Source organism: Chinchilla lanigera, unplaced genomic scaffold (assembly GCF_000276665.1).
Source record: "Chinchilla lanigera isolate Chin_1 unplaced genomic scaffold, ChiLan1.0 scaffold00005, whole genome shotgun sequence".
In the NCBI taxonomy this organism is placed as follows: domain Eukaryota; kingdom Metazoa; phylum Chordata; class Mammalia; order Rodentia; family Chinchillidae; genus Chinchilla; species Chinchilla lanigera.
Window position 1 is genome coordinate 37,414,322 of NW_004955406.1, and position 27,879 is coordinate 37,442,200.

General features: G+C 49.9%; 1 protein-coding gene across 1 annotated transcript in view; it reads left to right on the forward strand.

Moving 5' to 3' along the window:
* Window positions 1-5,697: 5,697 nt before the first annotated feature.
* The window catches only part of Pkp1 (plakophilin 1), a 45,570-nt gene continuing 23,388 nt past the window's right edge, over window positions 5,698-27,879 (forward strand). Inside the window, exons 1-2 of the mRNA XM_005375169.2 lie at window positions 5,698-6,142; window positions 15,699-15,805. Coding sequence (XP_005375226.1) covers window positions 5,941-6,142; window positions 15,699-15,805 — 309 coding nt within the window. The 5' untranslated portion in view covers window positions 5,698-5,940. The remainder of the gene's footprint in view (window positions 6,143-15,698; window positions 15,806-27,879) is intronic.

The window sequence follows — 27,879 nt, forward strand, 5'->3', positions numbered from 1 at the left end:
GCCACCCTTCTAGCCCTGGCCCTTGTGCATAGGGTTTCCATGGTCACGTGTTCTGATCCTCCAACTGGGGTGCTTGTCAAAGGGCTGGGGAGTGGCTTCGGCTTTCCATCCCTCCTCCCGTCCCCCATTTCCCTGTCCATGTCTGGAAGCCTCTGTGAATGTGTGATGTGTTCCAGGCCCAAAGGCCCTGCAGCCTCATATACAGGATGGCCTACAGTTTCACCAGGAGTCAAGTTTGATTCTGGTCCACTCCTGGCCACATACCTTAAGAGCAGCCAAGGTGTATGCTGTTGACTTTCTGAAAGGAGACCTCACAATGTTTCTATGAATATTGTATATTCTGATCCTTGTCAAATGTCCTAGGTTGGGTTTTCCCAGGATGTCTAGGAGAGGGCAGGGGGCTGAACAAATTATGGCTTAATTTGTTAAGCCAAATTATGGAACAAATCCTGCTGTAAATCTCCCTCGGGAAGTGAGGAAGCCAGGTTAGTGGACTCCCAGAGAAGAGGGCTGGGGACTTAGCATGTGTTTCCAAAGAAGTCCTACTTGTGGGAAGAGAAGACCCTAAGGAAAACTGGCCTGGAAAGACAAAGGCTTGGCTGGACACAGTGAACCCACCTGACTCAAGAGTCCTAGGAAAGGTCTACAGTTTGCTGCCCCAGAACAAGATGACAGGTTCAGTTCAGCCAAATAAACATTTATTGAGCACCTGATGCATGCCAGTAATGTGGGCAGGGAAGAAGCAGAAACAAATAGCACACATCCCTCCCCTCAGGCTGTCACAGCCATGAAACATGTGAATATGATGAAGGGGGACAAGGTGTCTCACACAGGGAGACGCCAGGTAGGAAGGGCCCCAGGTGGGGCATTGAATCTGGTTCTGGACTCTCCTGCAAAGAATAACAGCATTGAAAGTGACAGAAGAGTGGAAGGTGGGAGGGTCTCGTCACCCTCTTGATTGAGGTCTTTCCCTGTCATCTTGTTCTGAGAATAAAATTCAAACCCCCAACATAAACTGAGAAAGTCTAGCATGATCCTATACTATGCAGTGCCCACAAGCAAAGTGTGGCTACCAAGTCCTTGAACTGTGGTTGGTATACTTGGGGAACTGAATTGTTTTGTTCCATACAACTGTGACTGATTTAAGCAGCCGCCACAGGGAGAATGCTCTCCTCCTCACAGAAAGCACAATCTGCCCTTCTCATGCCTAGCACCTCCCTGTCACTCAACTGTGGGATCAAGAATATGCCAAGCTCATGACCTTTTAACTCACCGCTCTGCCCACACTAGCTAATATTGCCCCTCTCTGTATTCTCCGTCAGCCCCTCACCAGTCTCCTCCACAGCACTTACAGTCATTTGCCATCATTTGTAGCTCATGTACAAGTTTACCCTTTGTCTACCCCTTTATAACGTAAGCCCTGCAAGGCAGGATGTGGTCTTTATTATGGTATCCCAGGCCCTGGCAGTGTTTATCTCAGCACACAGGCTGGTGAGGCTGGTGAGCATGCTCTTTGGAGAGGGATGGGCATCCGTTCAATGGCACAGGAGCAGGCATCAACACGGAGTGACTTATTAAGGACTAATTGGAAAACAGAATGACAAGGGAGCACACTATTGATAGGGAGAAGCTATTTAGAGATTGCGAAGTGGCAGCATGGGTTCATCAGGGCAGATTATAAGAGGTCTGAGTTAGGCACTGTTGAGGACCCCACTGTCTGATCAAAGGTTCTCAGCTAGAAAAGGCTCAACCACAGAGAGCAGCCCCCATGGCCACAGTAGGAAGTTCAGGGTGCCTGAGACAGTGGGCAGCTGCAGAGTTAGGCTGAGTAAGGGGGGGCCACTGTGACAAGCATAGTGTCCAGAAATGAAGGTTACCTCTGCTTCCAGCTCTCTGGGGCGGGGGGGTCTGTATCACTTTGGGGTGCAGACATCAGTTTGGAGTACACCGGGGGATTGAAAACTGAGCAAGGGGAAGCTGCAGCCCCATTACTCTTAGAGGCAGCACAAGCTCCAGAGGCCTCTCAGCCTTTAAGCACCCATCTTCAACCTGCCGCAGCCCTCTCCCCATCTCTAGAAGGTAAACCCATAAGGCAAGCCTTTGTCTCCTTGACCACGGTGTCCTTATTTTCTAGGGCCTGTCACACAGTGAGTGCTCAGTAAACACTTACTGAATAAATTAATCCATCTTCCATATAATGAAGCCACAGGATGTTTTATTCGCAGGCAGAGTTGAGCGTTAAATCTGGGTCACACTTAATGCTGAAGGCGCAGCAAGAGAATTAGAAACCCACTCTTATTCATTCATTCCAATGCCTTGGAGGAGGAAAATTTACTCATCTTGTTTCAGAATCAAGTCATAATTAATGTCTTTCAGGAAGGTTTCCCCACACAACACGCTTATCCTCCAAACTCAAGTCACCTGTGTGCATTAGAATTGTTTTCACTGCCTAAATATAAGTTCTGGCAGTTACCTGAAAGGATGCGATTTCAGTGCTCTGCTCATGTGACAGTGCCTCCTTGACATTTATTCTTTTTTCTAGCAATCACATTTTTGGTTTGTGTCTGAGACATGCCACAAGTGAAGTGAGACTCAGGCAGGTCCAGGGAGGGGGGTGGCTTTGGCTGTCAAAGCCACACACTTGAGTCCCAAACTAATTCTTCCAGCTGAACACACCTCCCTCACCTGTCCCCAAGCCTGAGCCTTGACTGCCCCTACCTCTCCCTCTCCCTCTCCTTCTCCCAGGGCAGAAGTGGGACCTGGGCTCAAATCTAGGCTTCTTCACTCCTGATGGAACCTTTTTTTGGTGTTTCCTCTTTGCACACCCACACCTCAGAGGCGGTTGTGAGAGAACCAGATAAAATACCGCACACAGGGTAGACCTGGTGGTGCACAGCAGTGGCTCGGCCGGTGAGTATTGATCACCAGCACCCTCTGACCACTCACAGGGGCCCCTTCACTTTGCTGCTGGGGAAAGGGAAACACTTTCCAAGCAGGGAACCGACCCAAGGTCCTCTCACTCTACAAATGCCACCAGAATTATGGAGGGGCGGGGCTGGTGTGGATATGAGGGATGTCAAATCTGACCCTTCCTCTTACAGATTTGGTGCCAGAGACTATCAAGGGGACCTCGTGAAGTGAGTCAGTGACTGGAGCTGGAGCCCAGCTGGCCTGACTTCCACGTCATGTGCTGGGCGTGGATGCTGCTAAGAAATTAGTCCCTGGAAGGGTTTTGCACCCACTGCTTGTCACAAGAAACCATGAGGAAGCAGCCTGGCACTGCCATTGAGGGCCCAGGGCCATGGGCCCCAGCTCCCTGTGCTTGGCCGTGTCTCCGCCAGTTACCAGCGGGGGGGATCTCACAAAGGCCCTGTTTCCTCAACTGGAAAAGGAAGACGATGCTGGCACCCACCACACAGGGTTCAAAGATGTGCAGGGAACAAAGGGCTCAACACCAGGTCTAATTCACAGGCATGGTGCCTGTAGTAATCAACAAATGTTGGCTGGTATTGCCAATACAGCACTAACAATCTCAGTACCAAAATAACAGTGCTAACCAGAAACCTGAACTTTACACCTGGACACTGCTTTAAAGAGAATCAGTTTTGGCTTCCATGGAGCTGCTTTTTGTAGGAATATGGGCTACTTCAATCACCTCCTTCAGGGCCCTTCCATATCCTAGAAGGTAGCAAAATTATCATTATTTAAAGACTTAATTAAGGCTTAGTATGGCGGGCAGATTAGGTTCCAGATAGGCCAAATGTGTGATACAATGGAGTTGCATTTTTATATGCTATCATGTATACTTTATAGTACACCTGGGCCCTTCTATAACTGAACTTTAATGCCCATTTTATGGAACTTTTATAAGGGAGGCTGTGTAATGCAGTGGAGCAAGCACTGGAGCAGGAGTCGCCAGGCCTGTTCAGAAGAGAGGCTCTGCCACATGGCGACTGGGACCCATGGCAGCCACTGCCTCTCCTCCTCTGGGACGTGTGGAGCGGGGCTGGGTGACGTCCAAGGCTCTGTCCACGCCTGGCAGTTTGTGCTGAAAGCAGACTGACAATATTGAGCATGATAAAGTTACAGGCGTTCAGATTTTGCCTCTAATTATGTTTTTGGTCACTTCTCTAGTATATTTGTCACTGTTTTTAGGAATACAGTCCTCAATCATAAAACTTTCTAGTGGAAACTGTGGTTTCCACTACAGTTGCTCTGAAGGTGGCTCTCAGGAACGCCTTTTGGGGAAAACCTGGGCTCCCCGTGTGTAACATCCACATCTCCAGAATTGAGTGAGTGACCTTCATAGAACTGCTGAGATGGCCACTTGATTTGTTTGTTCCTTTATTTGCCATACTGGGGATTTAACCCAGGGCCTCATGCATGCTAGACAAGAACGCTATTGCTAAGCTACATCCCTGTCCCTTTTCAAAATGCTATTTTGAAACAGAATCTCAGGAAATTGCACAGGCTGGGCTTGAACTTGCCATTCTCCTGCCTCAGCCTCCTGAGTAGCTGGGATAACCTCACCTGGCTCGGTCTTCTCGATCCATTCCCTGTACAGAATTCCCAGCAAGCACAGATTTCTGAGTGTCCCTTCCGCCGCAGATTACAAAGGCAAACGAAAAGCGGTCAGTGTGAGCTGGGAGCAGCTACTACAAACAACAGCAAGAGTAACATCGGTGACAACATCACACAGCTGTTGGAGACCCAAACACTAAGCTGAGCAGACTACACTGCTGCACAGCTCAGTACGATGTCGGAATGAGAACCCCGAGTCATCAACAAGTGGGTAAAAATGTTCAGAATTGCTTGCTTCAAGGGGCAGTGCAGGGAGTGAAGCCTTTCAGAGAAATTCCCGCCAAAGGACTTTGAGAAATGCTCAGCTGCCACCAAAGTCACCCGTGTGGGCTCCCTCCGTGTCTGGGGAGGACGCACCTGAAGGAGCGTCGCCGTGCACATCCTGGGATAGCAAGTCCTCAAGAGGCAGTTTTAGGGATGAGGCGGCTTCAGTTCTTCGGTAAGAATCTCGGTAGAATGCAAGTTCGGCTTGATTTATCTTAAATTAGCTGGCACTCACCCACCCATTCAAAAATATTGTATTTATTATTTATATATTATATCATATTATACGGCAGGCACTGTCTTCGGGGCTATCTATGAAGTTTCACAGAGGATGCACTATTCAGGTGGCATTTGGGGCCATCTGCAAAAGTGACAGATGTGTTACTTTGTGGTCTTGCATTCAAATCTGACCCTTGGTGAGGCTTTTTACCCAGGACTCGCGCCTCTAAGCCCGAAGCTGCTCTAGAGCAGAATGAGCGCTCTCCGCACGCGTGTGCAGCCCCACCAGCCAGGAGCTGCGCTTCTTCGTCAGCCTGGGCGCCCCCGCGGCCAGCGCTGGCCTCTGCCGCGACCTCCGTCCCGAGGGAGACGGGCACCTGCTCAGCGGGGGCTGGGGTGGGGGTCAAGAAAGCCTCGTTTTTCCTAGAGAGCAGCGTCCTGGCTCCTGAGCCGAGCGCATACTTGCCCAGTGAGCCAGCAGGAACAGGGCAGAGGGGCGTCTCCCCGGGCTCAGGCCGTGGGCAGAGAACGAGGACGGGGCGGCAGGAGCGCGAGTCCCCCCGCGGGGCGGCAGCCCTCCCCCTCGAGCGCTCGCTGCGCAGCGGCAGCGCCCCGAGCTGGGCGTCAGAGCCCGCGGAGCAGCCCGCCGAGTGGGTGGTGCGGCAGGGGTGGTATATCCTGTCTGGCCGAGGGCGGGCCGCCAGTGCCTGGAGAGGGCAGAGCGGGCGGAGGCGCGGGAGCAGCTGCAGGGAGTCCTCACGCGGATCGGAGCCACACTCTATGGCCACAGGGAGCCGCTGAGCGCGAGAAGACCACGCCGCCGCCGCCGCCGCCGCCGCCGCTCCGCACCGCCCGCGCCTCTCCGCTGCAGCCACCATGAACCACTCGCCGCTCAAGACCGCCCTGGCGTACGAATGCTTCCAGGACCAGGACAACTCCACCCTGGCCTTGCCGTCCGACCAAAAGATGAAGACAGGCACGTCGGGCAGGCAGCGCGTGCAGGAGCAGGTGATGATGACCGTCAAGCGGCAGAAGTCCAAGTCTTCCCAGTCGTCCACGCTGAGCCACTCCAACCGAGGTGAGGCTCGGGCCGCGCGCCTTGCCTGGCGCATCTCGCATCTCAGTCAGGCAGCGGGCGGCGGGGATGGGGGCGGCCGGCCCCACGCAGGGTCCTCTCCAGGTGGAAGCTGCTCCATCGGGGTGGGTTGCGACAGATCGGAGCCGTGGCCTGCGACCGTCTAGCCGGCTCCATGAACTGAAGGCGGGCCCCTGGGCAAGGGTGGGTAACTCGCAGGGGGACGCAGCCGGGAGCGTCTCTCCAGCACCTCCTGGAGCTGTCCTCCGTGCCCACAGTCCTGCGGGGGAGGGCTTTCTTCCCCTGACCCTGCTCCGGGGACCACCCAAATTCCGTCTGGCCCTGTCCTGTGGCAGAGGCCCCAGCACTAGCCAAGGATTATGTGCCACCACCCCTGTCCATCCTTCCAGGGCTTTGCAATCCCCTGCGCCTTCAGCGGGCAGTTGGAGCCCGGTGCTCAGGCTGAGCGGGACCCCAGTCCTGGTGGGCGCAGTATGCGATTCTGGGCCAGGATGGCCGAGCGGACTGCTGAGACCTCAGTTTGAGGACTCAGTGCTGGACGGGCAGCGCGGCAGGGAGCGGGAACAAGTCCCCGGAGTGCCACAGCACTTCAGCGGGAACTGCACACCCAGAAGAGGCAAATGTGGTTGAAAGTCCATCCCAGGGCCAGTGCACCTTTGATGGCAGGGCAGGCTGCCGGGGTGCCCCGTGTCCCCAACAGCTAATGCGGAAACGCTGTTCCAGCTTCCCACAAGTGTCCCATGGGAAGAGTGGGGACTGAAACTGGCAAGGTTGGGAAACCCCCTTCTCCAGGGAAGACCCCAGCTGATCCCACCCGGACACTTTTCAAATCCGGATTATGGATCTGACCTCCTGCATCAGTTTCTATAAGTGACAGAGTCCCTAACAGGGGAAAGCTAGAAGAAACAGGAAGATCTGCTATGTGGTGGATCCATTTGGAGGGTTTTTAAAACAAATACTTTAATACAGAGAAGTCCCAGTAAGAAATATGTGCATTAACCAACCTTCAGTGTGTTTGTTTATAATTATATTTAGCTACGTTTGGTAAAATGTTAACAAGACTGCACACTACAAACCAGTCCAAGTCACCTAGGACTTATCTAATAAGCCAGGCCCTAAAGAGTGTGAGAGGCAAAAGGATCGAGGAGGAAGGAGACGAAGGAGATAGATCTCTGCCCATTCCCCCTCCGGGGCACACACACACACCACCTCTGGCTTCTGTTCCCCTCCTTCCCAGAGCTCTGTGTAGAGAAAATGGCAGGCAGAGGACTTCCCCACCTGCCACACCTAAAGGCCTTCACTGCTCCCAGTGCCCTTTGCCCTTGTCCCTTTTCCTGCCAGTTCATTTGCTTCATGTCAGTTCTGTTTAGTGCCCTGGCAGCTGCTTACCTGCCTCTTTTGAAAATAAGCTCAAAATAAAAACCATTTCTGGCCACAGCCCAGGGCACAGCTCAAGCCCTCCTATTCATCTCTGCGGAGACTTCTCTGCCCCATTCCCACCTGCCCTCCACCCAGCCTCAACTTCTGGCTCGCAGCTCCAGGAAAGTCTCATACCAGCTCCAGGCACCCCAAACACCCCTTCTTCTCCCAGCCTATCAGAATATTGTGTGAGCGACTGTCGTCATGGAATGTTTTTTCTGGCCTTGGTCTTTGTGGGTTATATCTGTTTGATGGGGTCTGGGTCTCAGGCTCTCCCCTGGGGTTTCAGTCAGGCGAAGGTTGACCCTGACAAATGCACGCTTGCCCAGAAACTCTGGGCACAGACCCTGTAGGTGTGTCTCCTCTACCCTCAGCCTCTGGGGAGGTTCCCAAAGGGGCCAGTTTCCCCAGCGGCATCCTAGCTGGAAAAGGCAGTCCAGTCACTTGAAGCTGGTGTTTCTGGTTTATCTTGCTTTGTTTTCATCAGATTTCTCTGTCTTCTCCATCAGAAACACCCAAGTGTTCCCTGTTTGCTCCTGTGCAGGACAGTGAGAAATCAGCTACCCACAGTCCTAGTAATTGAGCAGGTTTTTCCTCAGACCCCTGGGTTCTCTTCTGTCCTGTTATGGGAGGAAGTGAGCCACTGAGGGCTGGAGAAGGATCCCTGTGGAAGGAATCTGGCACCCGTCTGCACACATAGCTCCCTGGTACCTGGCAGACTGGACAGACAGCTCCCCTGGTTACCCAGGCCCTGGGGAGACAGGGACTCTCAGAGGCTGAAGACCTGCCGAAAGAGGTCACTTGGAAACTGTCTCTCTATGGAATGGGTGCCGCCGTGCTGCTTCCCGGGTGCTCAGTGTCCCTCTGTGTGTTGTGGTACCAGGCACCCTCCTTCCCAGACTGTATGGGAAGTGAGGAAACCAAGGGGGACATGGCAGGTCAGCAGAAGATCTTAGCTGGAAGATCTTGACTTTGCTGAAGGTGGAAAGACTCTTGGGGGTTAATAAGGGGCAGCCTGTGAGGATGAGGGGTTGGTGTACTGTTACCTGCTCTGGGAAACACGTTCGAAATATCTTCCTGCATGTTTACCCAAATTTCACTTCATCTCATTCCCAACACATGACACCACCATGAACACACAGCACACGTGAAGCTCCCATCACTGCTTCCAAAGCGATCCTAACACTACCAGCCCTGTGCTATCTGTGTAAATGTCTGTGACTTAATTTCAGCCTTCTCCCTCTTCTTAGAAGTACCATATCCCATTTAAAAAGCAGAGCCTCTGTGTCCCTCTGCTCAGAGATTGAGGTTGGGTCATCCTGGGGTCTGAGGAGGTGCCTGGCTTGCCTTCCAGGACTCCTGCATCTGTTCAGGCTCCCAGGGGGCAGCGTTGTGCCAGTGAGGTAGCCAGCCCTGGCAACCCTCACCTTTAGTGGCTTTTTGTTTGTGTTCGGCTGTGTCTCAGCATGAACCCCTGCCTGGGGAAGGTTTTGCTCATTCTGCTGTCTTCAAAACTGCCCTTTCCTGACCACAGACTGTGGACAGACATCACTCGGCAGTTGTTTTCCTGGGACTCAAGCTGAGATGAGAAATGGTAAAGAGTATTTATGCTATAGCTAGTTCCAGCAACAGAACATACTAATTAAACTTCAAATGAACTAATTCTTGTTCCTTTACAATGTACCTTGGCTTGAAGTTGGGGTTTTAGCCAGAATTTCTGTTGGCCTGTTACAACACATGCAAAAATGCTGAGTATTCTAGGGTGTTTCGCAGCAAATGATGTTTGTTTCCCTGGACCCAATCCTTTGCTAAGCTCATTGGCAGAAAGTTTGTTAGAATACAAACTCCTCTCCCCTCATACCAGATTGTAAGTAGCAATATGTCAGTTGTAAATTTAACAATCTGACACTCCTAGAAAGTATATGATGTTTGAACAAAATAAAGTAGAAGGATATTAAACATCCTTATACATGTATAGCAAATAACACATACACATGCATATATGTGTGTACCTCTGGTCATGTTTATACATGTAGAAACACACTTGCACATGCTTGTATGTATGTATACCGCCATGACCATGAACTCCCCCCATGTACACACACACATGTACGCACACACACACCCCACTGTGCAGATTGCGCTGTGGCAGAAGCCCAGCCTGGCTGGTGTTGCTGGCTGGTATGCAGTCTTGGACAAGTCACCGCCTCTCTCCAGGTCTCTGCAGCAGTCAGAGGTTGGATTAGATCCAACAGAGGGCTTGGTGATGGTAACACTCTAGAGACAGATCTTCTAACTCCCTCCCTTTCCAATCCCTTTGCCCAAACTGCATAGCTGCCCTGCCAAAAGTCTCCACCCTCAAGGGGCCACACTCACTGAATCTTGTAAACACGCTAGTGTACAAAAATAATGTTCTAATCCACGAGCCTCAGACTTAGCTGCGCAGTGGAATCACCTGGGAATTTTTTTTAAAAAATCATTCAGTGCCTAAGTCCAGCTCTCAGAGATTCTAATTTAGTATGGAGGACAGCATGGACAAGAGGACATTAGAACTCCCAGGCACTCACTCTTGCACCCTATCTCTCTCTCTTTCCCTCCCTACACACACACACACACACACACACACACATCTACACAAGGACATTTTGTGTAATCATTACTGGTGACAAGTTTTTCTCTGGGTCCCAGCAAGTGCTGTCCCTAGCCTTGCCCCCCTAATCTGCCACCTCACCCCTGGGCCAGGGCTGTCCCACCAGATGCTCCCACATCCCACCCAGTCCTTGGGTTTAGTGATGGCCATGCAGATTGTTAGAAAGAACAAGAGGGTTCCAGGAGAGGCCAGCCTGAGCACCTCGCAGCAGACCAGGTGTGACATATGCTGGGAAGAGGGAAAAGAGGCCCAGGCTGCAGCAGCCCAATTTGTTTCGGCATTTTTGTTCTGTGTGTGTGCCAGGGAAAGGCCAAGAACCATGCTGGACTGCCCAGCGAGGCTGTGTGAACTCCTGGCCCTCTTCTGGCTCCTAGAAGCTCCAGGGTTGGAGAGGCCATCCATGATGCTTCCAGTGGCCAGGCAGAAGGCGTCTGACCCATCATATTCACCCACCCCAGTCCTGCCCACTCGTGACCACCTCTGAGGAGTATTGTCTCCAAAGAGTCTTCCTGGCAGTTCTTTTTATTACTTCATTTAAATTCCCTTTATTTTGGGCCCAGCCCTGGGCACCATGAAGATATTCAGGGAAGGAGGCAAAGGTGACTTTAAGCCAGAAGACAGTGGGTGTCTTCCTCGAGCTCCTCATGCTGTAGGAGAGGTAGGCTTGATTCAAGTGTAGAAAAAGCCAAAAAACACACCAGCCTTACGGGAGATCAAGCCAGCAACAGATAAGCCTCCATAGACACTTGCTGTAACAGGTCCCCCTGCCCAGTCAGGAAAAGGATTTAGGAGCAGGAGAGATGAAGGGTGTCTCAGGTGCCCTCTTACCCTCAAGGACTGTCTGCTGGTCAAGCAGGCCACTGTTCTGAGAGCCCTGAGATGGGTGTCTAGCTGGAGTAGAAGATCCCTAAGGAGCTCCCAGCCTGAATGGAGAGACGCAGGCCCTGCTTTCTGGAAGAAAGGTACACAAGCATACACACACGCACGCGTGCACACACACACACAACACAAGTATAAACGTCTTGCCCCAAGGGACACACAAGCCAGCTCGAAACTGGTATAGCAGTTGGCCCGAGTGCTGACATAGTCAACCTGGAGGGTTTGAAGCGCTCAGAGCTGGGTAGGGCCACCTTTAGGAGCAGTTTTTTGTACAAGGTTTTGAATACAAGGACAGGGATTGGCTGGGAAGAAGAGAAAGAATGTTTCAGGCGCAGTGGGTGTGACCTATTTGAAAGCTTGGAGGTGGAAGAGGATGAGTCATCGCTACAGTGGCTTGCCTGCCCTCACAGGAGAGAATGCCCTGTGTCTTAACGAAGGAGCTGCCTCCGTTTTCAAAGGTTTTGTGGATGAGAACGCTTGGGCTGCACTATGACACAAATGAGAATCATACCATCATTGTCGAAGGCAACAAAGGGAAGCTGAGCAGAAGGACAATGACCACCAAGTAGTAGATTTTCTGATATGGTTTTTACACACTGGAAGTTCACCTTGACATAAGATGAGATAGGCTGTGTGCACCAAAAAGTCAGTGTTGCTTGTACACTAAGGAAAGTAATAGATACTGAGGCATTTGTGCTTTGAACTTGGGGTTCTGAGGGTGGCCAGATGCCTCCTAAGGATGACACACAAGTGGGGCTGGTGGCCAGCTTCACTGTGAAGCCACCATCTTTTGCCTTATGATGAATGCAACCTTCTGGAGACAATGGTGGGAAGGCAGACACTTGGCTGGGAAGGCAGGGGTGCTTCTTGGGATGACCTGGGTGCTTGGATTGTCTCCCTTTACCTCCCCTGGAACCAAGCACCCTTCTCAAGGAGGTGGCTTTGGCTCTCTGGGGCAACACACAGCTCTTCTTTTCTGGATTTATGCCACCCAACAGGGACCTCTTTGGGTAGAGGAATGCCTATTTGAGTAGAATTCAAGGACCTTGACCCCACTGGGCATGAAGTGGGGGCCTTGAACCTCTAGGGATGGGAAGGGGAGAAGAAAGAGCTGCTTGGATAAAAGGCCAGCCAAAACTAGAGCAGTCCCCCCCAAAAAAGAGATATGATCCCTGCCTTGGAAAATGCCCTAAGTTCATGGTGGTGGGAACTGTATTATTGTGAGACGGGTATGAAGGGATCCTTAATCAGGCAAGGCTTCCTAGAAGTGAATTCTGGAGAGTGGGAGAACCAGGTGGAGAAGCCCCATCTTCTCGCTGTGGAGCTTGACTTTTAGAGGATGGTGCTTACCCCAGACACCCTTGGGTCAGGAGAGTGGGAAATTTTCTCTGGGTGAGAGCAGCTCTCTTATACACAGAACTTTCCTGCCACCTTCACCTTCTGGTATCTGGCACACTGCTAGGTGTGGCTTCAGGTGTGTGATATCTCTGGACTTTTCCTCTCTCTTTATTCCCTTCCTGCAGTTGTGGCTACTTTGCGCTGGAGAAGCGGTTCTAGCTGGTGTGATGGCAGCCTCAGATTCACAGGGAGCCAAGCAGCCCCTTGATCATAGACAGGGCTTGGAGGATGCTTCCAAGAACTGTCTGGAAGGGCCCAACCCTGTGAGAGTTGTGCGGCCCATGTCTGTCCTCACGAGAGTCACTGCGAGGACCTAGCCATTACAGGACATCCCACTCCTTGCCTGCATATGTCCGAGTGTCTGTGTGTCCCACGCCTGCCTCCAGGGCACAGTCCCCTACCACCTCCACACAGAGAAGTGTGGCGAAGGCAGCAGGGCAGGTGCAGGTCGTTGAAGGGAGAGATGTTTTACCTGATGACCTAGACAGAGAGTCACGAGTCAGGTCATGTCCATGGATTCCCTCTTATGAGGGGTTCAGGCCCCACAGGAAGCTTCTAGGGGATGCCTTTCTGAGTGGGAGGCCTCCCTGGGGCTCTATAGCACTCTTTGTCTGTCACTACCAGATATTCCATCTGGAAGCAGCAGGCTGACCCACATGTGCCCTTTAGTGGGAAATACCAATTCACATGGTGAAAGCCAAGCAGACTGTGGCCTGCCAAGCCTCAGAAGGGATGACAGAAGTGGGCTGGCTGGCTGGGAGGCACGCAAGACTGGGATGCCCACTGTAGTGTCCTTAGTGTGTGTGCCTGGCTGTACTGTAGCCCCTTCCCTGATAAGCCCACGTTCTGGGTTTCTGAGCCCACAAGAGTCCTCCAGTCTTTCTGAAAAGCCACTGAGGAGAGAGGGTGAGGAGCACTCACAGCGCACTTAGAGTAAGTCAGAATTCAGTGGCATAATGGAGCCCTCCCCAGCATCGCTCACAGGGGCAGGCCCTTCGGACAGGTTGGGCTGGGGAGGGTGAGGGGCTGTGGCTGGCAGGGATGGGAAGCCCCTAGGCGGCCCTGAGGCGGGCCGCACAGCAGGTGGTGATTTGCCTTAGCTGTCTGCCCTTCTTCCTGGTAAGCCGAGCCCTGTCTTAGAAGAGAGGTCGCGCTGCTCTGAATGCCATTAGGCATGTGTCACTGTCATCACATAGCCACGGAACACTGGAGCTGTGTGGGGCCTTTGGGGTGCACAGGAGCCAACACCTTCTTCTTACAGAAGAAGTTGAGGCCCAAAACAAGCACATGACTTGCCAGATCAGGACCAATGTCAACTCCTCTGGCCCCTCCCCACCCCAGGGCATGTTGTGCCTGCTGCAGCTCAATGCACTCATGTCCACTGGATCCTCCTTGAGAGGGGCTGTGATGGTCATCTGTTGCTGGCTGAAGGAGGTGGCCCCAGGCAGAGACACCGGCCTCATTCCAGGGTTGCTGCTCTGCTATTCCCATTACTGCCCCCTTAGACAATGCAGTCCCTCGGAGAGGGTTTGAGTCTGCGTGAGTGTGACAGAAGGGGTGGTGCTCACAGAGCCAGGGAGCTCAGCACCCAGCTTCCTCTCCCAGGCAGAGCCCTTCCTTCCCCTTCTCTTCTCTTCCCCTCCCTTCCCCTCCCCTTTTCTTCTCCTTTTCTCCCTTTGCTTTTTTCTTGTTTCTTTATTTTTCTCTTTTCCCCTCCCCATTTCTTCTCTCCATTCCCCTCCTACTGCTTTCCTCTCCTTTTCCCTTTTCCTGCTCCTCCTTCTTTATGTACTAGGCTAGAACCCAGCACCTGTATGTGATAGGCAAGTACCCTACTACTGAGCTACATACCCAGCCCTTTTTAATTTGATTTTGAGACAGAATCTCACTAAATTGCCCACGATGCAACTTGAAACCCTCCTGTCTCAGCCTCTGAAATAGCTGACTTTACAGACATGTGCCACCATGCCAGGCTGGACAAAGTTTCTGATAGGACACTCTGGCCAGCACTGCAGAGAAAAGAAGCACACCCCTCCTAAGAGGTTCTCAGCAATACCACTCAGCTTTATTCTCAGAGGCCACATTTAATAAAAATGTGATGCAAACCTTGCACTGGCGTCTAGGCCACAGAGCCATGGCTTGCCCCTCATGGAGCTACCAGTGTGGCTGAAGGAATAGGAACAGGCAGGGAGAGACCTGGAGTACAGACACAGGAGAGTGTGTGTTCGGAGGCCGGGAGTGATTGCCTTGCACTTCCTAGAGGAAAGGGGGTCTTGACCTTCGCTTTAGAAGATGGTTGGGATTTTACAGTTGCAGCCAAGGAGGGAAGGCAGATTCAGCAAATGGAATGATGTGCACCATCATTAGTGTGTCTTGTATATTTAGGGCTGTCCCTTGGAAACAGCGCGCACCATTTGGTGAAAAGTAGAATTGAGGCTAGCCCCATCAGGAACCCAAATTCCAGCTCTGATTTCTGTGATTCAAAGCCACCTTGCTGCTAATAACCCTAATGACATTCTGTCCTCTTCCTGTGGAGCCTGTCATTTGTGGATGTCCAAGCACTGTGAAAGCATTAATTAATCTTCATGGGTCCTTTGAGGTTGATCACTGCTCCCCCTTTCCCAGCTGGAGGACTTCAGAAATGAAGAAAGGGCTGGAAGATCACCTGGTCACGCAGAGGGTTGGGTTTCAGTTTGAATCCAGAGTCCAACTAGAATCCGACTGGAATCGGCCTGCACTGCTCTGTGCTCTGATCTTGGAGCTCTGGACCTGGAATGTCAAGCTACTGCCTGCCCTCCCCAAGTGGGAAGCTGATCTTTGTGGAACATGGAGTCGTGCATCCCTGGCTTGGGATGGCAATGCTCCAGGATCCTCCAGGACAACTCTTGACTTGTAGGTGTCAACCTTCCCAAGGAGCTGGGCAGCCACTAGGCTCCCAAGATGGAGTCAGCAGACTCTCAAAGTTGTTTCTGTAGTAGTCTGTGGTGTCCTTTCCCTTGGCCCTGGCTGTCGAGGATGTAGAGAGGTGGAGATGGCCAGCAGATGACTTCTTCTCCACTCTCCTCCCTCAGAAGCTCAGACCTGTCTTCTCCATCGGCATGATGAACCTGGGTGTGGGGTGATGCCCTGGGATGGGGTATGTATGGGTGAAAATCATGGCCATCCTATCTTAACTCTTTCTTTTTCCCCCAGGTTCCATGTATGATGGCTTAACAGACAATTACAACAACTATGGGACCACCAGCCGGAGCAGCTACTACTCCAAGTTCCAGGCAGGGAATGGCTCATGGGGATATCCGGTAAGGAACTGCTTCCATCCACAGAGTTCTGGAATGTTTGTGGGGCTGGTCTGGGGTGCATGGTGGAGAAAAGCCTGCACTGGTTGCTAAAAAACAGTAATGCAGGCAGAGGTCAGTGCGTTAGGTCATCAGCTCTGACCCAGTCTCTTTGCCTGGCCATATTTTCATAGAGGGCTGTGTGTGCCGCCTCAATTTAAGGCTGATTGGTTATGAATGTCTCAAGTGAAAACATTTTAGAAAAAGCATAAAGAGAGGGCATTTTTAAAAGTCCATTTCCCAGTATGTCTGACTCAATCACAGATTTGAGAAAAGTTTAAATTTTTGATGTCCATTTGTGGACCATTTTTTATGTTTCTAGGAAAATCCTAAAGGGTGTTCCTTCCTCAGTACTGATGGCCATGGAGGGGCTCCAGAAGGTCCTCCACAGCCAGGACAGCATGTCCACGGCAGTGACTCCGCAGAAGGGACTTAGTGCTGGAGTAGAGTGTTGCTTGAGTTTGTAAATCAGATAAACTTAGGCTCGATTTCACTCTGCCACTGGTGGGCTCTGTGACTTTGGGAAAATTATTTTAACCTCTGGGCCTTGGGTTCCTCACAGATATAAAGTGGTTATAATAAACTCTACTGGTTATTATCAGAACAAATGAAATAATGTGCAGAAAAAGACAGATTACAACAGTTCTTAAGATTTTAAATAATTAATATAAGTGGAGATTATTCTAGACCCTCTAATCCCGGTTTTGTCTCTGTCTTCCTTGTGATCTCAACTCACTCTACCCGTCTGTCCATTTACTGAGCAAATATTTCCTGAGCTTAGCTCTGGGCTAAGGTTGTGACAGATGCTTTTAATACAGTAATACAAACTAGTATACTTTTCTTCTACTCTGAAATTGGGAATATTGAGCTACATGGTACAAAAAGTTTCTTGTAGTCCCCAAGGTCTAGGACTTACATTTACTTTTGTTGATTTCAACATTGGCCTGCGTTGTTCTTGGAAATTTTTTTGTGAGGCCTTGAGTATGCAGATAGGGAGAAAGTCTGTTTTCCCCAGGGGACACTGGGGTTCGGTCCTCTTGGGGCTCCAGGATCACTAGTGCTTGCTTTGAGCCACATTGCTCACAATTTTCATCCCGGATTGTTGAAGATCTGGGATTCTGGGCAGGGGAGAAAGTGGATGGTTTATGAGTTTGGAGCTCTTTTGTGATTGGCTTGATTCTGTCCTTCTTTCCTGGGATCTTGTTAGAGCTAATTTTGGAGGCTTTGTCTTTCTTGCATGTTACAGGTTAGGAACTAAAGGGAAGAATGAATTAAGTTTGCTGCAAATTTACTTTCCTTGTCTTGATTTTCCTGATTCCTGTTGTTAGCTGACTCCCTCTTTGCAACATAAATCCAGCTGGTTGAGCTCAATAAGCTAGCAGATCAGGGAGGGATGTGAAAGGGCTTTCACACAAAGGATGATGGCCAGACAGACTCTGAGAAAATGTCTTACAAATGCAGGATAATGGGATTAGGTTAAACCCAAGGAAGGCAAGTTACTGGACCAGCAGTCCCAAGTGAAGAATCATGCTGACAATACAGATCTTATGTCTCTATACATACTCGATATTACCAGATCAAAGCTTAGGAGCTTCAGATTCTACCCGGGTTTGTGACTTTAGATAAAATTTGGACTCATTTTGAAGATCAATTTTCCCATGCATAAAATGGCAGTGATGGTACCTGTGTGTCTGCTTCACTCATGGGTTGATATCACATTACATTAACTGCGAGCGTTATCACACTGACAATGTACCATGGAAATGGGAGGAAGTATTTCTAGAAAACAACCTTCTATGGCCTATATTGAGCAGTGTGAATGGGTTAATTAACTACTAAATCCTCAGCTATTTCACTAGCCATTAATGCTCCCAAGCACTCCTACCCCTCCCTATGCCCATTTTCTAACCAGTGAAAATCCCTCTCCTTCCCCCACCCTAAGGCCCAACACTCCTCACTCCTTTGCTGGCAGGACTGCAGACGTGACTCATGACAGGGTAGCTGCTGAGGCATGTCCTGTCTCCTCTCAGTTCAGGACAGGCTATGGGAACAGGGAAGAGCTGAGCACACACAAGGATTTGGCAGAGAGAGGGGGCTGAAGAGGGAGGAAGTGGAATAATTGATATTGGAGCCAGACATATAATCAGCCAAGCACTGGGCAAAGCCAAATGGGGTCTAGATTTAGGGAGGAAAAAGAGCGGGAGAAATGGTAATAGAGATCTGTGGTGTGAGATAATCCCATGCCTGTGGGATTTTCCCATGGATGGTACAATTGGCTTGGAATGTTTTAGTTCCCACCCTCTGGGGAAACCAATATGGCGGCCAAAGTCAGAGAGCATGGGGAGGAGGGTGTGGTTTGTCTGTACAAGCATGGTCAGCATGTTTTCAGGAGCTTCTGAGAGTTAATGCAGGACCATTTCCTGCAGATACTTTGTATTCACTCGGTCAGCCAACTGGTACTGAGCAGTTGCTGGGGCATGGAAGTGAGAGAAGGGCAGTGCAGACATAGATGGAAAGACTCTGCCTTTGTCCTCAGCAAACTTCCAGTCAAGTTGGGAGAAGTGGAGGTAAACAGACAGGTAGATTGCAAGTTTGTAGTAGTTTCTGTCCTGAAATAGTACACCAATACTCTCCCTGCTCAAAATGTTTCTAGAGCTACCTTCAGTTGTATTTTAGGAGCCATATAAGAACCAGTATTACTTCATTATTGTCAGGACCTGTGTTTGATCAGAAACAATACCACCCACTTTGAGCATCTCAGTCCTCAGATTTGGCTACAATTCTAAATACCAAGCCATTTTCAAGTAATAAAGCATTGTTGTCAGTGAGTATATATCTTATTTAAATATATAAGGACCTTATATATTTAGAATATTATAGGCAATTCCAAAGGCAAGTTCTGCCGGGCATGGTGATGAACACCTATAACCCCAGCACTCCAGAGGCTGAGGCAGGAGGTTTGCCATGAGTTCAAGGTCATCTTGGCTATATAATGAGTTAAAGTCCAGCCTGAACTGCAGAAGGAGACTCTGTTTCAAAAAAAAAACTGAAAAGAAAACGAAAAGCAAGTACTAACAATGTTTTAAAAATATAGTTTTGCCTTATATTTCTTGTCAGTAATAACCTTCTGATTAAGAAAACACACTATTTATATTTCATGATAATTTGCATCACAAATTTAGAAAACTCAATATAGAAAGTCTTGTCATAAAATGAACCTTAAAAAAATAAAATAAATCTTAAAACAAGGTTAAACTGACACATAAAAAGCAGCCACGGGCTTAAGGAATAGAAAAGACTGGTTCAAAGAAAGTCACTGAAGCAAGCTGAATTGAAGAAAACTGCTGTTTTCTGGTCACATGACCCCCTCCTCTCCTTCAAAGACAAGATCCGCTGGAGAACAGCATCCACGTCCCAGAGTCCCGAAGACTTCGGGCAGAGCAGGGAGCCAGCAAGGCGAGGTGAATGGTGGGGCCTCCATCCCCACCGCCTGACCTTTCAGATGGACAGACTCAGCTCCACTGTCCCAGTCCTCAGAGCCATACTTAGGAATGTCAGCGTCTCAGTGCTGGTTACATTTTGCCGGAAACTCAGGCCCAGAGAGGATAAATTACTCATCAGAGGCCACACAGCTGTTTAATGCTGTAGCAACCTAGATCCCTGACCTCCTAACTCCTAACCCAGTAGAGCTGTATTTTCATTACCCCAGATGTTTATACTTTTGAGTGATGGCTATTTTATGGGTTCCCACAATCTCCATATTTTAACACTACAACTGTGTTCCAGGGATTTGCAAGAGACCCATGAACTCAAACCCTTCATTCTTCTCCTCCCCTGCTGTCTAACTAGGCCTACTCTGTGGGGTTCCCACAGGAGAAGGAGGGAAGTGGCCCTAGTTTTTCTTTCCTGGATTCAAGTTGGGTTCACTTATCTAAAAGCATTAATGGGGTTAGGGCTGGGTTACCAGATAAATTACAACAAAGTACAATGTTCAGGACATAGTTTTACTGCAAAATTCTTCATTGTTTATCTGAAATTCAAATACAACTAATATCCTAATTCTGGCACTTGCCTAAGTCTGGAAAATAAAATGCCTGGTCATTTGCATAATAAAAATAAGTGCTTTGGGCTGGGGATTTAGCTCAGCAGCACAGCGCCTGCCTGGCAAGCGTGAGGTCGTGAGTTCGATTCCTGGTACCGGAAAAAATAAATAAATATATAAATAAGTGCTTCATTCCTTGAAGCGCTCCCCTCCTGGGCTGGGGAATTCAAGCAGAATTATTAAAGCCTGCAGCCATTTCTGGTAAAAAAATAAAGGGCTTCTGGCCCCTCTTAGTTGTCCTCTAGTAAGTCACTTGTACACGGTCCTCTGGGTCAGCTAAGACCAAGATGAGGGAATAGGCAGCTGGAACCCTTGTAAGGCCTGGCACTTCTATTCCAGAGATGAAAATAGGTTTTATCACACTGGCATGTCCCAGATAAGGCTGATGCAAGTGAATAACTTTGATTTCCAAAGAATACGTCTGTATTAAGTTTGGCTGGTGGTTTTTTTTTTTTTTTTTTTTTTTTTTTTTCTTTTTGAGACAGGGTCTCACTATGCAGTTCAGGCTGACGCTGAGCTCACTTTGTAGCCCAGGCTGGCCTCGAACTCGCCATGATCCTCCTGCCTCAGCCTCCCAAGTGCTGGGATTACAGGCATGTGCCACCATGCCCAGCTCATCTGTATTAAGTTTAGCAATCCCCTTTTCTATCCACTCCAGCACTAAAGGGTTTTCTATTTTCAAATTAAGAAGCACATCTTGAGCTGTCAATTCTTCTGGGAGTTACAGCAAATAAAATGTTCTTTGATGGTGGACTGAAGCAGACCATCCTTCCCAGGTTCTGATCTGTAGAGGAAAGAAGCTGTGCAGATATCATCAGGCAGGAAGTCCGGAACAGGCCATACCATGGTGACTACCATATTGAATCACTCTGCTATGCTCAGTTAAATCCAGCCTGGCACCCCTAGCGTGAGAATCCCCAGGAACATGAGGGAGAATTCTGCCTTTGTCCTGGAAACTTCTTTCTGCCTCTTGCCAAAATGATATATCAGTATTTGGTGATCCCATTATGACAGTCTTTTGGGCAGCGTGCTAGAGACCCTTAGCCTGAGGAGAACTGATCCTGCCCACCCTAAACTGGGGGCAATTTGAGTGCATCTTGTTACAGATGAAGGACTATGGTTGCATTAGTTTCCAGTGAACTACGGGAAATCTAAGCCCAGTGCTCTCAGGGTGGGAGTTCACCTGCAGTCACTTAGCTGTGTTAACTGAGTATCCACAGAGCAGAGCCAGGGGCCACATACCGCAGAGGGAATGCCAGGGAGAGACACAACAAGACCATCACCCAAGGAACAGACTGTCCTTGCCAATCCACAGTTAATGGAGGCTGTACCCAGAGGCAGCTTGGTGCAGAAGAATGGGCTCTGGACTTTGACCATGAAATTTAGGTTCAAATCCCAGTTCTGCCCCTTAACTACCTGCATGATTCTAGTCAAGTTCTTAATCTGGTTGAGCCTCAACTTGCCCATCTCTAAAATGGGTGAAAATTTCTATTTCAAAGGCAGTAAGAGGGTTATGGATAGATTAGCAGTGGGAAGCCTGTATTCCAGTCTCAACTGGGCTACAACAAGCTAAGGAGCTTGCAATGTGTGTCACCTCTCTAAAGCGTGGTTTTCTTAATGGTAAAGTATTTGGACTAGATCTCCCTAGCCAGACTCATTTAGGATTCCGTATGGCTTGACCACTGACTCTAAGTAGCTGCAGGACTCTGAAGCCAAATCTTTGTGGTCTGCTCAGGGTTAGAGACAACGTCAGCTCCTTGGCTGATCTCTGCTTCAGGCCTCCAGATGGATAAAGGCTCCAGCACTTCCTCTTTGCTTTCATCCTAGCATCTCCTGGCACCAGGAAAACAGCAGCTAATTAGCCCTTGTAATAGGAGAGAGAGATGGTAGGATTTCATTTATGTTAGCTTTACAGAGGGGAAACTGAGTCACAGCAAGTACCTCTGCTGAGTAACTACCCTGACTTAAAACTCAGACCCCCTCCTCCTGGCTTCTCGGCTCTGAGTGGCATGTTCCAAGTGCACTCCCTGCTGTGCTCTGTCTTTTCTTGAAAAGTCCAGGTGAGGGAAAGAGAGAGAGTGAACCATGGGCTCCTGCTCCCAAGCAGGCACGGCTCCTGCCCCTGTGGTGCTTGATATATTTGCCAACTCAGTGTCCCTGCTGCCAGCTCATGACTCACTCCCACCCAGTCCTGGGAGATAGGAGGGTCCCACAAGAGCCCCAGGCTCTCACCCAACAAGAAAAGGCAATGATCCTACTTGCCAAGGGACAGCATGTGCCTCTGCGAGAGAATGGAGGGAGGCAAGGGAGTGAGAGCGGGCAGGCGGCTCCAGGAGCGCCCTTCCCTGGGGGAGACAGCAGTAAGCATGTGGCCCATTTTTGCAGACAAGTCACTGCTATGGGGACACTCCCTGCATTTACACTGTGAGGCAGAGGTCTATAGCAAGCTTCTGTGTCAATAGGTCCCTTGGGCATGGACCCTTCTTTATAAGCCACAGACCCCGGAGTGGCTTCTGGCACCCGTAAGGCTGGGCTGCACAGAAGGAGCTGCCTTTTTGTGCCTCTTTACCTCCATAACTTCAGTTTCTCAAGTGGCTTGAGGCCCTTCCTCCTGGCTGAGGACTGGGGAAGCCAGGGCAGTCTCTTTAGGGTCCGCAGAGGATGTGGAGAGAAGGAAGAGGGTCTGGTTCTGCACTGTTGCCCAGGGAACTCTGGCTAGGACCTTATCCCTGCTGGATCTTGGATGTATCATCTGCAAGATCATCTGCTTGCCTCTCTGACATCCATATTGGTGTCCTTCCTCCAAAGAGAGAAGTTGGAGGTTGTCCCCATGTTAGCCCTGTGGGCCTACAAAGACAGGAAGACGTGGTTCCAATGCACAGATGGAAATCCTGTCCCCTAGGATGAACCCCACCAGGTGGAGGAAGTGGGAACAGGCTCCTGGAGGAATTAAGGCAGATATGGGGGGCAGAAGATGGCTCTTGAGCCCAGGGCTATGGCCTGAGAACCTCTTGATGACCCTTCACAAGGACTAGGCATCACCCCAGGAGACAGCTGCTTGACAGTTGCTGACTGCGGAGGTCTTGCCTCCCTGGTCTTCAGCAGCAATCTTGAGGGGCCTGGAGCTCCGGATGCCCTCCAAGCTGAGTGTACATGCTGGCTTGCCCCATCCTCCTGCCCCAGTGAGGAGCAGCAAAACGTCATGGTCACTGGCTAGAGTGGGAGGCTATGCATTGGGGAGAGAAAGGAAGGCCAGGGCAATTAGGTCAGAATGTTCAGGAGAGAAATCACTGCCAAGGGACTCAGTGTGGCAGCTGCAAAGCTTGTGTGAAGTGCCAAGCATAGCCAGCCCAGGACACAGTCAGCAGCAGGCCCTTCTTGGAAGTTCTATGGGGAAATAAAGCCACTCTCCCTGAGATGACAGAAGCCAGGCTTAGCTTGACTAAATCAGCCAGTCTTCACAGTATCAATCCACTTTGTTTGAGCTCTGAACTTATGTAAGGCCGGGCTGGGCAAACTAATACGTAGAATCATATATCTGTACTTGATTTCTTCCATCCTAATCAGATATCAGGAGGCAGATAATTCTCTGGTCACAAAGAGTGGAATAGTGTGTTCTCCCAAGAAGGAAGCTTCCAGAAAAGTTGGCTATTGCTTTCTTTCCACTCACCCCCAATCACACATATTCCAAGTATAGCCTTTGAAACTTTAGAGAGATTTGAAGAATCAAAGATAATTATAAACTTCTTTCTTTTTCTCCAGAAGAAATTGGTGGAGTTTTGTTTAGGGCCTTTTGTTAAGGGGATGGGAGGTCTCCACAAAAAACTATCTACTCAGCCAACAAGTCCTTAGACCCTTACACTATAGTTAGCAACAGTGAAAAGGATGCAACTAACAGTTAAGTTTTGCAGCACACGCTGACTTAGACCTCTGCAGCTTCAGCTTCCTGGTATGTAAATGAAGAGGTGGGCACAGAGTCATGGAGATTTGGGGATAGGGTCCTCAGGTGCTAGGTTATAAACTAGAGGGGTGTTGTGAGGCTGCCTTGGTCCCCCCTCATTCTCACAATCAGCTCTCAAGTCCTCCGTAATTGGATCATCCTTTGAATTAGCATCACATGTTGAATTTACTCAGGGTTCACGTTTTTATTTCCCCACTAGATCCTTCAGTCTCTGTAGGGTTGGTAGATAACAAGGTACTGTTACTCCAATTCTATTTGCAGGGAAATGAAGCCCAGAGCAGTGGCAGGGGGGTGGCTTCCTTGGCCCCTCCTAGGCCCCTCCTAGGCCCACCTGGCAGAACTGAGCCCAGCAGACTTGAGGGGATATGGAGAGTGGGGAGACGAGGGAGCCAGGAGTGGTAGGGGGACAAGCGGGTCAGGTTTTCTCTCCTGCCAGGCTTGGAAACCAGGCAACAGGGACGCAAGGAAGGGCCATGGAAATAAAGCACAGAGGGATCTTCTAGTGCCTCTTCGCTGGTTTGAGAATTTTCATTTTGTCACTGCGCCCAGCGAGACAAATGCAGCAGCATTTCCCAAGTGGGTGGAAGAGGCATCCCCACCCTTTGCTAGGGTGAGGCTTAGCTTTCTCCCCCAGGGCCCTGGCAAGTCTCTGCGAGGCCCGCCTGCTCCAGGAGAGCAAACTCAGCTGAAAAACAAAATCAAATCGGGGCGGGGAGGGGGGGGGTGCGCAGAGACGCAGGTGCGGAGAGCAGCAGCATGGGACTCCTCCCATCCCGCCCCCGCCCTGGTGCTAGGGCGTGGCCTGGAAGGGGAGGAAGCCAGAGCTGAGCTGGGCTGGGAAAGAGGCTGTGATTTCAGCATGGACTGAATCATAGACTGCCAAACACCAGAAGCCTTATAGGGAGTTCTGGTTGGGGAAACTGAGGCTCAGAGGTGCAAGGTGATTGCCTAAGGCTGCACAGCTAGACAGGTGAGGAACCAAGACCGGAGCCTAATCTCCAAACTATGCCCATGCTCCTGCCCACTGACAGCTCACATTCTCTTTACCCCTATGGGTGGACATGTTTCCCTCCAGCATTGGCATTCCATTGTGACGGTTTTTCCAAAATCGTCACACCAACTATTATTTATTTATTTTTCACCGCGGAGATAGCTCAGCAGCACAGTGCCTGCCTGGCCCAAGCCACAAGGTCCTGAGTTTGACTGCCGGTACCAAAGAAAAAGAAATACTTATTTTTCAAGGAATTATTTTTAGACTCCAGTGCGTATATTTCAAAAAGGAACTACGTGTCATTAACTCAAGTGTAAAAAAAAAATAGTAACCTTTGTTGTAAAGGAAAACTAACCATGACCGTATCAGCCAATAATAATAAACAGGATGAAACAACATTGTTTAGCTGAGAGAAAATTTTGGTTTGATTTGCTCAGAAAGGGAGGTTGGCCAGTGATAAAGAATCACTCTGGCTTTTTTTTTGTACCAGAAATCAAACTCAGGACCTTGCGCTTGCCAGGCAGGTGCTTGTGCCACTGAGCTATATCCCCGGCCCCCACTCTGGCTTCTGCCTAGACTTCTGCTCCATGGTAAGCAGACAGAGCAAGGAAGAGCTTCCTGCGGACTTCAGTGGTAGTTCTTGCCCTGTCTTTGAGTCCCCTAAAGTCATCTCAAGCCACCAGTGGTGCATGGCCAGCATTTGGGTAGATTTGGAATCATAAATTAATTACATGGGGTGATTTTCCTCTATCTGGCCAAGCAGATCAAGCAAGAGAGCTGAGAGGCAAAGGAACAGATGCCCGAGTGGTGCCCACCAAGGCCACCAGCCCGTACCTGGCTGGAGACTTTTTGTTAACAGAGCAGGTAAAGATGATGCTTCTGACTGAGAGTCTGCAGATCCCTGTACTGACACTGAGCCCTGTGGGTTGAGTTATTCCTTGGAGCCAACCTGAGTGTCCCAAAGCTCCTTCCACATTCACCTGTAGCCCTAATCAGTTCTCGGGAAGCCCCATGGTACTAGAGGCAGAGTGGAAGTGTTCAGGGCCAACCAGTGACCCATCCCTCACTCCCAACTATCCCAGAGGACTGGAGCAGCTCTCTGAGCCCAAAGACATTCATCAAGATTTGAATAATTCCAGGACACCCCAGGGTTCAGCATCTGTTACTAATCTCACATTCAGTCCAAATTTTGTGCTCAGTGGTGCATCCAGGGCAAGGTGCAGTTAGAGGAGTCCCAGGCAGTCACTGTTCAGCTCTCCTGTGTGCTCTCCTGTGCTCTCATGTGTGGTCCTAGCTAGGTAGACTGGTTGTTATGACCACAAGTTCTCCTTGCCTGCTGGCATCTCTTGGGCGGAGTGTCTTTCAGTCCATGTTTTGGGGTGGTAAAACCGTGTCATGAAGCAGAGACTACAGTATTAAGTATTCAAGGACCTCCCACAGTCAGCCAAAGGAGGAGGAGAGGGCGCTTCCTAGGTCCGGAATCCCTGAGGAGGAGATCTTCTAGGAGTCAGCCTACCACTGGACAGAGATGCAGGTAGAGTTCTTGCAGAGGGCCACTGGCATGCAGGCTTTTTGCCGTTTAGACTTTGTTCACATCATCAGCTGGTGGCAGAGTGTCTACAGAACACATTCTGGCAGAGAGGCCAGAGACCTGAGCCCTGGTTCAGGGTCTGTCATATCTTAGCCTGGTGGCCTTGGACAAGCCTCACGTTCTGCAGGCTTCCTACACTCAAAGGGAGAATGAGGCTGCACTGTCTGCCCTGATGCCTTATCAGCCAGGTAGGAGAGGGGTCAGTTCTTCAAGACTCCACTGGGATGATATCTGGGGAAGCCCTCTGTAGACTATAAAATACCACCCCTGCTAGAACATTCCAGCATGTGTTCAAGGAACTTCCAAAGACCTTCCCTACCTGAGTTCACCCTTAGCAAAGTGTGTGTGTGTGTGTGTGTGTGTGTGTGTGTGTCCCAGGTGAGCAGAGCGGCATGCATATGGCAGTGTGTGTGTGTGCACGTGTATAGGGTGGTACTCCCACAGTGATTTCACATCATTTCACCTTCCCCTGCCTAGATGGCCCATCTCTGGGACAGTTGAGCTGTCCTCTGGGTTAGAAAGCCATAAGAGATGACCACCAAACATGGGGCTTCTGGAGAACAGAATGACTAGGCCTCTGACTTTTTTAAGCTCATGGGAGAGAAATGGCTGAAGGCCAAGGGTCTTCTGTCACTTGGGCCTGTGACAGCTGATCTGAAGTGACAAACACACATTCCAGAAAGAAACAGATATCTGCATATAGAATCTCAGGTCCTCGTTCCCAAGCCTATCCTATAAGTGTCAGAGCTCAGAAAGTCCTACTTCTCCAATATGGAAGAGAGAAGCAACAGAGAAGCATTTCAGAATCTGCTGTCCCCAGGTTTAGTGATTACGCAGAAGGTCGGGGGTGGAGACAGAGTTGGGTGCTGGAGCTGGCATGGCTGGTGGTTTAGACAAATAGCAGATGTCAGTGAGTGGCAGCTCTCTGCTGGGGACCTCCCATTGACCACCATGAACCATGAGTTTGACCGCTCACTCACCTGTAAGGACTTGGTGCTTAGAGCCAGAAAAGCCAAGATGCCTCCTTAACCCCGGATTCACGACCTCCCTGGGGAGAGTGGCACCTCCCTAAAGATCTCTGGCCAGGAGCCTAGAGTTTTAGAAAATCTTTTCTATTTGGGTGTCTATTATCTCCATACTTTAGAAAATTTGTCCTCAATTTTGGGCAAACATGTACATACTGGCTGGGATATGTGCTCACATTTCTACTCTTCAAAGGTTACAAGGAATAGTGACCATTACTAACCAAATCTCTGGAAAATCTATACTCTTAGGCAGCAAAACTTTTGTTTTTTACTTTTTAAAAATCTGAGTGACAAAGCATGTGCCTGCCCGACATCAGGCTTCGTCACATTGCAGTCATTGCCCCTTCTCAGTGCCTTTCAGCTCACAG